The 13,826-nt window shown below is 44.8% G+C and overlaps 1 protein-coding gene across 1 annotated transcript in view; it reads right to left on the bottom strand.

Annotated features, from left to right (window-relative positions):
• LOC138510513 (zinc finger protein 567-like) overlaps positions 1–13,263 on the bottom strand; it is a 252,011-nt gene extending 238,748 nt beyond the window's left edge. Inside the window, exon 1 of the mRNA XM_069626216.1 lies at positions 13,203–13,263. Coding sequence (XP_069482317.1) covers positions 13,203–13,229 — 27 coding nt within the window. The 5' untranslated portion in view covers positions 13,230–13,263. The remainder of the gene's footprint in view (positions 1–13,202) is intronic.
• Positions 13,264–13,826: the final 563 nt, after the last annotated feature.

A 13,826-nucleotide genomic window follows, 5' to 3' on the forward strand; every position in this document is an offset into this window, starting at 1 on the left:
GTGGCGAGAGCAGTGGCAGATCAGCAGGGAACATAGGTCCACTACTTCTTTTCGTACACTTAGACCACTGTATAATGGTGTAGTAACCTCCTACTGCAATGACTCCCGTTGAAGCTAACAACTCAAAGGGGGTCATTACGACCCTGGAGGTATTTGCGGCATGGCTACCCCCATTCCGGGTACCAGGTCTGGGTTCCTGGAATGGGGAAATACCGGGCCATTCCCACCTTGGAGGGCCCGGTATTTCCCCATTCCAGGAACCCATCCCCATTCGAGCCCCCATAGGGCTCAATGGGAATGGGGAGCATGCTAACAATGGGCCCGTTAATGACGGGCCCGATGTTAGCATGCTGGTCTGCTCGCCGGACCCGCTAAGGAGACCTCGTAATGAGGCGGTAGAGGGTTAACGGGTCTGGCAGCTCTACCGGCCCCGTTAAACCCCTACCACCAGGGTCGTAATGACCCCCAAAGTCTCCTTCCATAATAATAATAATTTGCCTTTATATAGCGCTACAAACCCTCAGGCATCCGAGGGCTGCTTATTATTGGCCATGGTGTGTGGTGCTCATTTATCGACCTCAGAAAGATGAAAAGCTGAGTTTGACCCCGCCGGGATTCGAATCTGTGTCGGCAGGCTTGGCAGGCTGTGCACGGATGTCAAAGCGAGCACTCTACTCATTGTGCTATCTAAGTTATATATCAGAGAAGGAAAGGAGTCCCATTAATTCCTCGGAATCTAAGGAACACAGTGTCCACAGCTTGCAGAACTCTAAAGCCTGACTCTTTTTAAGAAACCTTTGACCAGGACATCAAAGAAATCTGCAGGTAACATCCCTAGCTTGGGAATGGCAGAACAGGCCCTCGCTTATTTAAGGGTTCCTGTAAAGGACCACCAGCACCTTTCAAAGTCCAATGGCATTACCCCTGGCCATCCTATGGTACATAATATCGTGTATATACGTTTGAGACCGTTTTGAGCTTTAAGACCCTTCATGAAACTGACTAGTCTGAGACGCTGATTATTCATGCGCCTGCCTGCCTTCTGCACACCAAACCTGTCTTCGTCAAGCTGCCTGGTCACCCTGACTAATAGTCGAGATGCCTGATTCAAAGATGTCCTCCACTTATTGAGTCTTTTTAAAGTAACTCGTAAAATCAAGAAACCTGACCTGAATCTTTCACTTCTGCAGGAGAGGGAAGTGCATGGAAGCCTTCTTGGCATTGTTGAGCCTGATTAGGAGACTAAGGTAGTGAACTCCTGGAAAAGGTGACACTTATCAGGCACCTTAAGTAAAATGGCCCCCTGGCCTTACTGTGGACACTAACGGTTGGTTAGCTCCCTGTTCCCTTCCTTACCAAAATACATTTAAAAACAACACTAATGGATTATTTACGTTTTGTGTTTCCCTTTTTCATTAATTTAGTCACCTATATTTGATATCTCTCCTGCAGTACAACTCCCTGTTTGCCTGTCTTCTTATGGTATATATTTAGCTTGTATTAGGGTGTGCTTCTCCCTTGCAAGCGTGGGTGCATAGCGTGTTTAGTGATTTTGTGTTTTTAGTCAATACTTATTTATATAGAGCCCTGCTTGGACATTTCTTTTATTTTAGTATTTAGAGCACTGTTGTTGTTTTTGGGAAGCTTCAGTTGCTTACCCAAATCTCTGAAGGCTATAGCCAGTGCCTTGCCCATGCTATTAGTGTAGAGGCAAAGGTGCTATTCTATTCACTGTCAATATGTCTAAGCTGTTGGATAAAAACGCCACTGAGCTTACTTGTGGTACAAGTTCAGGCATAGCACATAGAACTGAAACAAAAAAGAGAGACCTAGGCTCAATAACCTTCAGTGTGGGCCGCACACCCTTTCATTAATACACAGAGTGGATCAGTTCACTAATTGAGCAATTGATTACTATAATGGGGTGCACGGCATGCCATTTCCACCAAAGCAAGGGAACACAGTGGAGATAATATTAAGCCAATGCTAGATTGCTAAAGCTGTTAATAACGGAACTGCTAAAACACAGAATTGCATGCATGTAAGACATAGAATTACGCACACTTATTTGAATGGTTGAAAGATATGTCTAAATTGGAAACTGGCGATCTCATGAAGAATGTGGACGAATTAAGCCTATTTTTTGCACTCTAGTCAATTTGTTTACTTCTTTATGTTCTATGTTATTCACTGACTCATTTATTTTTTCATGTTTCTCTTTTTGCATATTGTTGCATGTGTGTTTGTACTTGTGGGCGCCCTGTGTATTTTGAAATATTGCTATGCACACTATATTGTTATGTTACTTTTAAATATGGAATTATTATTTGGATTTGGTGCAAAACACTATTGAACATGATATTTTGAATACTACTTTGTTAGAATTTATAACCAGGCTCTGAAGAAGGAATTACTTCCGAAAATGCATTAGCCCGATGAGTTACTGTTTGCCCCAGTCGCTGTGCTAGCCTAATTGAAGAAATGAATTTTTTTTTTTTTTTTTTTTTTTTGTAATTTCTAGTTTTTTACAAACTTTTATTACACTTGTCAACTTTCCTCATGGATTTCTTCGTTTCGCTTCTTCTTCCTTGTTAATTTCATAGACTGAAAGCTTTTAATTTAGCATTTTTTCCAAAAAGTTTATTACTGCACAAGTCAGGTGAATTGAGGACCCACTTAAAATTCGCGTCCACAAATCGTCCATATTGTCAGTTGGTGGGGCGAACTTCAGCAGGTATAGGCTTCTTACGTCTTTGAGCAGCTGACATTCAGTAAGTATGTGTTTTGTTGTTTCCAGATTATTAGTGCAGAACCTACATTTAGGGTCTTTTACATTTTCAATGTGGCGGGCAAAGCAGGCTTGCCTGGTCTTATAGATGTTTGTTCTTAGTCGTAAGAAAGCGTCTCTATGATATCTAGACGGAAATTTACTCAAGTACTTCGGCAATTGGTCCATTTTGTTCAAGATTAGGTTCATATCCAGGGTGGTCTTTAGACCTTGATATTTTTCTAAGTTGACGATCCAGAGCCATTCTCTCATTTTTTTCTTGGCAGTCAAAGGACGTTCCAGGAGCATCTCCATAGTGATATTTGCGGCCTGCATGTTTGCTTTTACTTTCTCGAACCACAGCTCTTGTAGAATTCCTGTGTTACAGTTTTTAGAGGGTTTGAACAGTTCAAATGCTGGTTGTGGATTCGTCATTGACATCTTTCGCAACAGTGCCATCGATTTCCAAATGACGGCTCCGTACAGTGGCTCCAAGCCTAATTCATAACGAATTACTATCGTTGATAAATATTTGGGCAGTCTTAGTACGCGTCGCCAGAACAATCCTTCTAGTTTTGACCAGATCTTGTGGTCAAGGTTCCAGCCTGACTCTGTTCCGTACGTAATTGCTGGTATTACCTTTTGTAGGTAAAAAGATCTTACCGGGATCAAGGAAAATTTTCCATATTGTGAATTGATTTTGGCTCCTTGGAGAGCTAGTGTTTCAGTTCTTTTTTCAATTTCTGTGGCCCAACTCCATTCTCTTATTGAAGTGCTGAAGGGTATGCCCAAATAGCGGATCTCGTTTACTTCCTCAATCTTGACGTTGTTTATTGTCCAATTAAAGTTCTTGTTTCTCTGGCCCTCAGCAAGGCCAAATTTCAGTATCTTGGATTTTTCCACATTGATCCTTAGATCATTTTCGACCATATAAATGTTTACCGTAGTCAATAACCTCTGTAAGCCTATTTGTGTCTTGTCGATCAAGACCAGATCGTCTGCGTAAATCAAACAGCTTACAGGATTTCCGTTGACTCTAGGGGGGAAGCAAAGCGTTTTGGCTAGTGTTCCTGACACATCTGCAATATAAAGTTTGAAAAGGACCGCTGCCAACGGGCAGCCCTGCTTCACTCCTTTATTTGTGGTAATTGGTTGCGAAAGATCGCCATTTTCATTTAGTCGTATTCTTATCGTTGTTGACTTGTGCAGGGCCTTTATGGGGTTTAGTATATTATCAGGGCATTTCCATCTTTCCAACTTTCCCCAGAGCCTTGCTCGGTCTATTCCATCGAAAGCTTGTTGCATGTCGATAAAAGCCAGGAACAATTTTTCTTTCTTTCGCAAGGCTTCTAGTTTCAAGAGGTTCAGTATGGAGAGGTTGTTTTCTGTGCCAACTCCCTTAGTGAAGCCAGTTTGTCTTACGTCGTTTAGCCCAGACTGGGAGGCCCAAGCTGAAATCTTTCCCTGTAAGAAGGAGGCAAATACCTTTCCAATTGTGTCTAATAAAGCAATAGGTCGATAATTGCTAGGGATGTCCCTGCTGCCTTTCTTATAAATTGGGACAATTATTGCCTCAGACCAAGATGATGGAATTTTCTTGGCTTTTGCTATTGTCATAAACAGATCAGCTATGAATTTGGCCCATTCACGAGGGTGATGTTTTAACATGATATTCGTGATACCGTCCGGGCCAGCTGCTCTGGAGTTTTTTAGTTGAGCTATAGCGTGAGCTATGTCATCGACCGTCTCTATTGTGTCCCAGCACGGGTCGGGACAGTTGTTTTCTTCGTCTGGTGATTGCAGGTTACAAAAAAACACTTTCTGGAAATGGGTCACCCAGGCACCTTCTGAGACTCCGTTCGCCATTGTTGCAGCTTGATTTTGATGGTCGTGATTTAAGATTTTCCAGATGTCTCTGGTGTTGTGTGTTCTTATCAGGGAGAGCATCGTCTCACCGCGTTCTTGATCTCGTTGGTTTGCAAATGCTATTAGCCAGTTTCGATATCTTTGTTTGCGTTGTTTGATTTCTTGTGCTCTGTTGGTACCAGCTCTTGATCGTAGTTCTTTTAAATCTTTTCTCAATTCCTTTTTTTCGCTATTCAACCTAGTACTCCACGTGTGTTTGTGATTTAGTACAGGATAAGGCGGTCTCAAGTGGTGCGTGCTCAAATTTAGAAGAATTGCCGGGTAGTTGGTGAATTTGAGACTTTCTTTATTTTCTGACTGAAACGTAGACGTTAGTTGTTGTATTTGTTTGGTGTTCAGTCTTAATCTGTTTCTGCCGGAATTTACTTCTAGGTTGGTGCAAGTCGATCCACTCATACGTTTACACTTTGATTGCCAGGACATTTTCAGAGGATAGTGGTCACTGGTCGTTGTCGGTGTTATCTGCAGATGCGTTATTGTATGCATCAAATTTTCTGAGACCCAAATGTAGTCTAATGTTTTCTTTATCCCCATATTTAGCCACGTAATTTGTGGTGGGCAATCGCCGGGGACGTTTCCGTTAACCATGGTACAGTCCCTGGATTCCATGGCGTCGGACCAACGTGCTCTTCTGGAAGAATCCCTACTGTCTTCGTGTGCGCGGGGGTTGTTTTTCTGTTGGTTTGCGTTGAACCAAGAAGTGTTTAGATCGCCGCACACAATGATCCAGAGATTTTGGAGACTCCTCACATTTTTGTCAATTATTGTTGTTATTGATTGGATGAATGTTCCTACCGAGATTTTTGCTGGATTCCAATATACATTAAGTAACAGTAAGAATTGAGAGATGTTATGCTCCTTTCCTGTTCCTCTATTTTTCCTTTCAAGCAGGGTCGATTGGACATAATTGTTTGGGTTAGATGAGTTCACCACTTCCCAACTTGTTCCTGTTTTTATCATCGTCAATAGCCCCGCGAAAGGACGACCTTTCGTGCCTTTGCCTGCAGAATTTATTAGGATCTGGTATCCATCCTTTACCGGGGGTTGACGCATCCAAGTTTCCTGTAGGCAAATTATAAAATTGTCCGATAGATCCACCGGAAAGTTGTTGTATAGATGGCTGAAGCCTCTGGTGTTCCATGAGATCAAGGTGTTAACAGAATCTCGTTCATCATAGCCTAGTTAATGTTTTTTGCCAAAATGGTAAGTAGGCCTGTTTTCCGTGGGAGACATTGAGTTTGAGTTCGGATACTTGCGAGTCACATCGTGCCTGATTCTCGCAAAGCTCTTTGAGACTCGCATTTCTGCATCATCAACTCCTTTTTTTCTTGTCGGTTGGTGATCCTCAGAGATCTCAAATCCAAGGCTTAGTATTTCATCCCTTGCGCCTATCAGTAGCCTTCTGACTGCTTGGGAGCTGACATGAAGTAGTACATTATCGACACGAGCTTCTGAGATATATTCAACAATTTGTATATCTTCAGATGTAATTGTCCTTAGCAATGGGACTGAGTGCAGCAGGCGCATAACGTTTCCACGGTTCAGGTTTACATCGATATCGTCACTCAGCACATTTACCAGTTTGATTTTTTTTGGTAGTGTGTGATTTTGTGCGTTGTTGTCTGTCTTTGAATTAAATTCTCCAGTTTTTTTGTTGTGGGCAGCTGTGCACTTTGGATTTAATTCGGTGACACGTTTTCCCGTGTGATTTCGAGGGTGGACCATCTTTCCTTCGTCCTTTTGGTTGTCGAACGTCATGGGAGTCGTTGCACAGTTCCCTCCCATTTTTTGGCGAGGAAATTGTGTTAAATTCGACCTATTTTGATGACTATGAATGTGGACTTCTTGGGAGCTCATTCTTTGTTTTTTCAGGATGGCGTGGGCTTTACAACTGCCTGATTCGCTTGTGTCGTATGAGTAGGTTGATAGATTACATAGTTCTTCAAGTCCATCGCTGGTCGAATCACAACTAGAGTCTGAGGCGACTCTCCTTCGCTTGTTTGGATTTGATCTTGATGGTTTAGGCGCTGTCCTTATGTCTTTTTCGTTTACAGTCGAGTCGCTAGATGTTTTTTTCTTTTCGTTTTCCTTATCGTATTCTTTTGATGTTTCCACGGTGGTAAATAACGATAGTTTATTAATCGTTTTCCCTAGGGGTTTTTCACTTAGAGATGCCTTGAGTTTAGGAGGAGTTGTTAAATTTCTTATGAATTTCCTTGAATTTGTAGTTTGCTTCCTGACAGCTGTATTTTTTTCTTTTCTTTCCTCTTTGTGTGTGGTACATTTCTTGCTACCTCTCCATGTCCTTCGACTTGATTGGGACCTAGGTTCTTTCCACTCTGGAGGTTTTTTGCTCCTCCAAGGAAAATGCCGAAAGACGCCTTTGAGTTGGAACAGCTTGGTATCATGGGAGGCAAGTCCCAAATACTCGGTGGAACTAAGCTTTTCAAGTTATCGCTTGGTAATTTCGCATCGTGCGGAATGGGGGCCCCTAATCCGTGGGAATGAGATTGCGCTGGATTGGCACTGTTTGTGACCATTTCTTTCGTTTTTATGACTTCCTTTATTGTGCTTGTGTCAGGGCTCTCCTGGTGGAGTGTACTGGGTAGAGTGCAGGCTCGAATGTTATTATCAGTTGGTAATCCATGTAAAATGGATGGCTCTCCAGGGCTTGTGTCTGGCCGAGTGCCACTTCCTAGGTTTTCTGGAATTTGAAGTGCTGGATTCTGATTCATGAAAACCTTTTTCATGAAGTTTGACAGGTCGTCCATTTGGGTCCTGGCTTCATTTGAGTTTTTTTCAATTAGCCGAACTATTCCTTTGAATCCATCTTCTATCTCGTTGTGTTCATTTATCCTTTGCTGTTGTTGAGTAATAAAGTTGAGTTCCATCAGTGATAGTTTTTCGGCTAATTGTCCGATGGTTGCTCCATTATTAAGTAATGCTTCATTGACACTTTCATATAATTTTATGAAAGGTAAGAGGGCTTGCGATGTCGCAGCTAGCACGTTGTTATGTATCTGTATAGCTGCTGCGACAGACAAATTTGCTTTGGCTTCTGTAATTGACTCCATCAGGCTTGTCCTCTTGTCCTTGCAGTGGCAAGTCATTTCTCGTTGTTCGAGTTGTCTGGGCGAGAGTTGCTTCCCACAGTATGAGTCTGGAGTTTTCCCCGTATGTGTGATTAAAGGAGTAGAACAAGTTGGAGCATTGTCATCTTTTTTTGTCAAGTGCTTGGCACGTGGGATTACCCCTCGTGGCTTTTCGGGACAACCATCACCGAAATCGTGGGGTCGATTAGATTCTGGGGCGTCCTTCTCCCATCTTGGCAGGATACCCACTTCATTCTCCTTTTGCACCTGATGTCTTATTATTTTTTTTTTTTAGGTGATTGTCACACCCTAGATCCATGGCACTGCGTTGGTCTGAGGTCAGAATTTCTCTGGCACACAGACCATGACTATATTTGTCCTTAGAGAAACTTTTAACTAGCTTCTCTTTCATGGATTCATAATTAGCTTCTAACCTCATTGTGAGTCTGGCTTCTCGGCCAGCTAAGTCGAAGTCGTTTGTGTTCAATATTTTCGTTTTTTTTTCCGTTGTAGGCACTGAGGTGTCAATATTTGTTGTATCAACAATTGATGTGATGTTTCTCGCCAGCTGGGTGATTAGTGGATGACTCATCTGAGTCAATAACAATGGTTCTGAGTTGGCATTGATTTGGTCTGAGGCCTGCTTCCGGAAGTGAAATCTTAATGTTTTGATATTTTTTTGACTGCTGGGTGTGTCTGAATTCAAAAGTTCAGCATCTGTCACATCAAACGGAGAATAAAATGAGTCTTCGCCTTCCTCATTGAGCTCTTCTTGTATGCGACATTGAGGCTGTGTTTTACTTAAGGCTTCACAGTTTGTTTTTGAGACGTAATGGACAACTCTTTCAGTCTTTGGTGTAATGTCATGTTTGTTCATGGGATTTACAGAGTGATCCTCTCTGCCCGTGGCTAGTGGAGCATCGGGGTAGATGTTGCATTTGCGCCTATCTACGTTATTAGTTGGAGGCTTTGCCTCAAATTGTTCCGCTGGAACGGCGGCTTCTATGACTAAGCTAAACTTGTCGTTTGACTCTGTGGACTGTGTGCAAGCCCCCTTCGGGGACCGTGCCCTCAGCTCTTTGACGGAGAGTGTTTGTTGTACCTTGGTCACGTCTGAGGGCAGAGGGGAGGTTTGAGAGGGCTCGCGATGATCTGGCGATGAGGGATCCAGACTTGGCGGACCACGTGTGGCGGGGCTCAACAGGATAGACTCGGGTTCCTCATTTTCCGCGCCCAGGCTACATGAGTTATTAGGTGCCTTAGACTCGGCCACCAGAATATTTTCTTCTAAGTGGGCGGTCGGCGTAATCTGAGGCATTTCCCTCCCAGCACAGTGAATTGTTTGATTTGCTTTCGAACGGGCTTGGGAACGTGTGTCCATAGTCAAGAAGGTCTTACCTGACAGCTAGTTTCCTGCCGCGGACTGCAGCTGATTGAGCCTCCACGTGCGTTCGGCGATTTTTTTGCAGGGTAGATGTTTTACTGAGATCGAGGTCTGGGATTCATATGCGCACCTCCGCGCAACACCCGCTTAACAGCCCAAGGCCTTTACCCCTATCGGGCTTAACGCCGCAAGGGCGCCTCACTGTTGCAGAAGTAGCACTGAGGGGTCACGTGGTCCTCCACGTGACTGTCACAAGCCACGCCTCCTCCAGGAAGCGTGGAACGGCAAAAGCAGAAACTGCTCGCAAGGCCGTGCGGGTCCTTCAGAAGGATAGCGCTCTGAAAGCAGCGTTCTGGTTCAGTTCAAGGTCCTGCACGAGTGCGAGATTCACGCCGCAAGGGCGCCTCACTGTTGCAGAAGTAGCACTGAGGGGTCACGTGGTCCTCCACGTGACTGTCACAAGCCACGCCTCCTCCAGGAAGCGTGGAACGGCAAAAGCAGAAACTGCTCGCAAGGCCGTGCGGGTCCTTCAGAAGGATAGCGCTCTGAAAGCAGCGTTCTGGTTCAGTTCAAGGTCCTGCACGAGTGCGAGATTCACGCCGCAAGGGCGCCTCACTGTTGCAGAAGTAGCACTGAGGGGTCACGTGGTCCTCCACGTGACTGTCACAAGCCACGCCTCCTCCAGGAAGCGTGGAACGGCAAAAGCAGAAACTGCTCGCAAGGCCGTGCGGGTCCTTCAGAAGGATAGCGCTCTGAAAGCAGCGTTCTGGTTCAGTTCAAGGTCCTGCACGAGTGCGAGAAATGAAATACTAACTTTATGATCTGACAACACAGATTAAAACCAGATTTGAATGTTTACAGTGATTTTGAAGTTTATATTTAAGCACAAAACAAATGTTTAAACCCAAAGTGGGTAGAAAGGGTGTGCGGCCCACACCGGAGGCTATTGGGCCTCGGTCTCTCTTTTTTGGTTCAGTTTACTTTTAGTGCCTCACACGGTGGCACTGGATAGTGGGCTGCACCCTACTAATGACCATCCAACTAACAAAAGAATATCACCAAGATAAACATAATATAAGAAACCATAGAAGCTGTGCGCTCTCGCTTTTTCCATTTTCATAACACATAGAACTCTCATTCTCCCCCTTGTACTTCTGGCCACTTTGGGATTTCCTGACATGCGTATATGCAGTTGGCATTTGGCCAATCTGAATGCTCAGAGTGCAGGCATTACTTACTGGTACACTCCTGCATTCTGAGCAGCTGATTGGCTACTCTGGATCTACACCTCTTTGAACCCAGCCTCCTCACCTTGCCTTCCGACACCAGACTACCCTGCCTGCTCACCCATGGCTAAGTATATAGCTGTTATCAGGCTATCCTTTCTTCTGAAGACTTCCTGAAGGCTACAAAAAAGTGCGAAGGTCTCCCTGAAGAAGCCATCTGCCATTTCCTTCTCAACCATGTTGTTTGCTCACAAACAAAAAAGATCTTTACCACCCCAGACGTTTTGGAGTTTGTTTGGCAAACCTGGTAGTAATGTCCCACTGCCAAATGCCAGGCTATTATGCAAGTCTATGCAAAAAGGACGTGCATACTCGTCCTTGGCACTTAAGGACTTCACCTGTGGCTTTTAACCTGGGCAGGGTCTATCACCACCAGATATGGCCTCTCAACCAATGGGACCAGTACTATGGCAATGATCGAATTAGTTCCATTGACGATGATCCTACGCTGTGGCAGAGGGCTTTAATGGCTAATGGGTATTGAGTAGTGCCGAAGTGGTCATTCGAGTTTAGTCAATATCCTTCACTTGAATGGTGGGTTACAGAAAAGGAACATATGTGGGAGTAAAAAGCTTTGTAGAGAAAGCCATACATCTCCATTCCTTATGCAATACCAAAATGAAAACCAGACAGTAAGGTTAATATGGCGCAGTGGGAGAAAACTATTAACAAACAAAAAAGAAACAACAGCATTCAGTTGTAACATAGTGTTTGTTTCTAAAAGACCTTGCTTCCTGTTTAGTGCCAGATGGCTGCCAGGCATGAGTTAGATTGTACAAGGCGTGGTCTGTGAACAACACCACTGTGCGTCATACCAGATGGGGGGAGTAAATATGGCAGCCATGGTTAAAGATTCTGCTGCTGTCCCATTCCTTGTGTAGAAACTTGGTTAAGTTCAAATTCTGTGCTATTGACAAATGGCGCGGAAGTGATGCCATAAGATATTCCGCCTGCACGTCGAGAAGCAGTGACTGACAGTCATCTATGCCAATCAGGATATCTAGTAAGATTGCAAAGGCGGGCCTGTTTCAAAATGGAATACTTGATAGCAAGAACTTAGTATAGACTCAACTCAGCTGAAGACTGTTTTATTATGTGGAGGTGGGATGTGATGTCTGCATGCACTAAGGAACCTGTGTCCTGTGACGCAGCAGTTCAGACACGTCATAACGAAGGACGTCACTGCACTAATAAAGGAAGTGATCCAGATATCTACCGCAGGAGTGGACGGGCTGATGCAGAAACCTGATAGTTCCACGTCATTATTTGTAAGTGCCCGTTTGCTGTGCAGTGCTTTCCAAGCACTATAAGCCTGCCAAGACCTCCACACACACATGGGTATGGTACAACGAGGGGGGCCTTCCAACAGTATTGTTATGACCTATGGTAATTCTCTAACATATTCCGGGTCCAGGTTCCTGGAATGGGGAAATACTGGGCCATTCCGACCTTGGAGGGCCCGGTATTTCCCCATTCTGGAACCCAGACCCTGTACATCCCCATTCCCATTCGAGCCCCCATAGGGCTCAATGGGATTGGAGAGGATGCAAACAATGGGCCTGTTAATAATGGGCCCGTTGTTTGCATCCTGGTCTGCTCGCAGGACCCGCTAAGGAGACCTGATTTTACCAGGCAGACCTCGTAATGCGGCGGTAGGGGGTTATCGGGGCTGGCAGCTCTACCGTCCCCGTTAACCCCCTACCGCCAGGGTCGTAATGACCCCCTATATAGTGCTTTAAGTAGTGTATCGAAGGGACAGACAGGGTGAGACCTAAATATTTGACCAGGGAGTTGGAGGGACAAGGCCTGGCAGATATTTTTTTTTTAAAGTGTTCAAAGGGGAAGACAGGTGCATTGTTAGCATTCATTTTGCTGCAGAATGTGTCAAGTATAAAGGGAGGAGGGGGTTGTCTTGCTCGATGAGGGTCACCCACACCTATACAATAAGGTTGCCTGCTAAAGTGTGTGTGTGCAAAATGTAATTAACTAAAGTTGTATCTTCAATCACACAGGGCAGTGGAAGGGCTGCTTGCGGGGGGTTAGCACCAGTGGCGGGGAGCCCTGGCAGAGCTCCGGCCCACTTAAAACCCTGCGTATATCTTGAGTTACAGCAAACTACAGGCAACCATGGAAGCTAGCACTGGCCGCTGATGGGGTAAAAAGAACGCAATGAGAGCTCATGTACCCAGGACAGTTTGGCCAATTTGGCACAACTGGGCTCACCAGCTTCCAGGAAGGGGTAATGGGTCCCCCATGCAGAGCCATTTTAGCCTAACACTGCATGCACTTTCTCTCTTTCACTCACAACTCACTCAAAGACGGAGCCGGTCGGTAAAGTTGCTTGTATAATTGCCAGTAATTCCCGCACTGGCAATTTTACTGGACCGGCAAAACACAAGTTAGCCGGTGGGGGCACTGATTTAGCTCCAGCGAAGAGCCGGCAATGGTGTTATGGACTCCATGGAATGGGGATTTACCGCCGCCTGTAATATCCCGGTAATTCTGGGATATCGGGAGGCAGAAACGGTAGGGGCCCGTATACTGGCAAACCTGTAATAAGGCACTGTGTACTAGTGGCTGTCCTTCCCAACACAAAGGGCAGCAGCTTGTGGAAGGGGGCAGGGGCCAGCCTTCTTGAAAACATGATCATTTTGAATAAATGAAGGCATATGCCCACTATACTAGTAAAGGTCCTACTTGAATTAGTTAAATACATTAAGCACACATAATTTAGCAGTTGATCTTACCTTACGGAGGTGCGTAATCTTCATCATGCATGACAACGTTCTCCCCCTTTTTACTTGACACACTATTGTGAAGCTACATTCATAAACTCACGGCAATATTGTTCTTTGCACCACATGATATGTAATATCACTGCGGCCAGTAGATGGCGAAACAATCCTACACATGTTGAGATGACCTTGCACAGTTATTAAAATGCACCAACCTTGTATTTGAAGGTACCTTTCGATCTAGTTCCAATTCACTGGCGGTTCTCCAGCTGCAGGCTGCTCTGCATCTGTTCTCTTGCCCCTCCCCCCACCCCTAACACCGCCCAGGCCACAGATTGCAGAGCTTGATCCCCCGGTAACGACGACTGCACCTATTACCTCCCAAAACACGCATGTCGCCTCCTCCTGCTACCCCCTAGCGATTAGGAAGGGCAGAGAACAAGCTCGGACTGGGGCTTACAATTGTCTCAGGCTGCGGGCACCAATGAAAAAGTGGCCCACCGTTGCAAATGGCAATTCATTCCTTTTGTGACAGTCTGAAAAGTAGCCAAAGGGGATGTTTTTTGATAAAATGTGATACAATTTGTGCAATTTAAAGAATATTTATTTAGCAAGAATGATGAAAACTACAAGCCG

This window comes from Ambystoma mexicanum, chromosome 6p, assembly GCF_040938575.1.
Source record: "Ambystoma mexicanum isolate Mex_15411 chromosome 6p, UKY_AmexF1_1, whole genome shotgun sequence".
In the NCBI taxonomy this organism is placed as follows: domain Eukaryota; kingdom Metazoa; phylum Chordata; class Amphibia; order Caudata; family Ambystomatidae; genus Ambystoma; species Ambystoma mexicanum.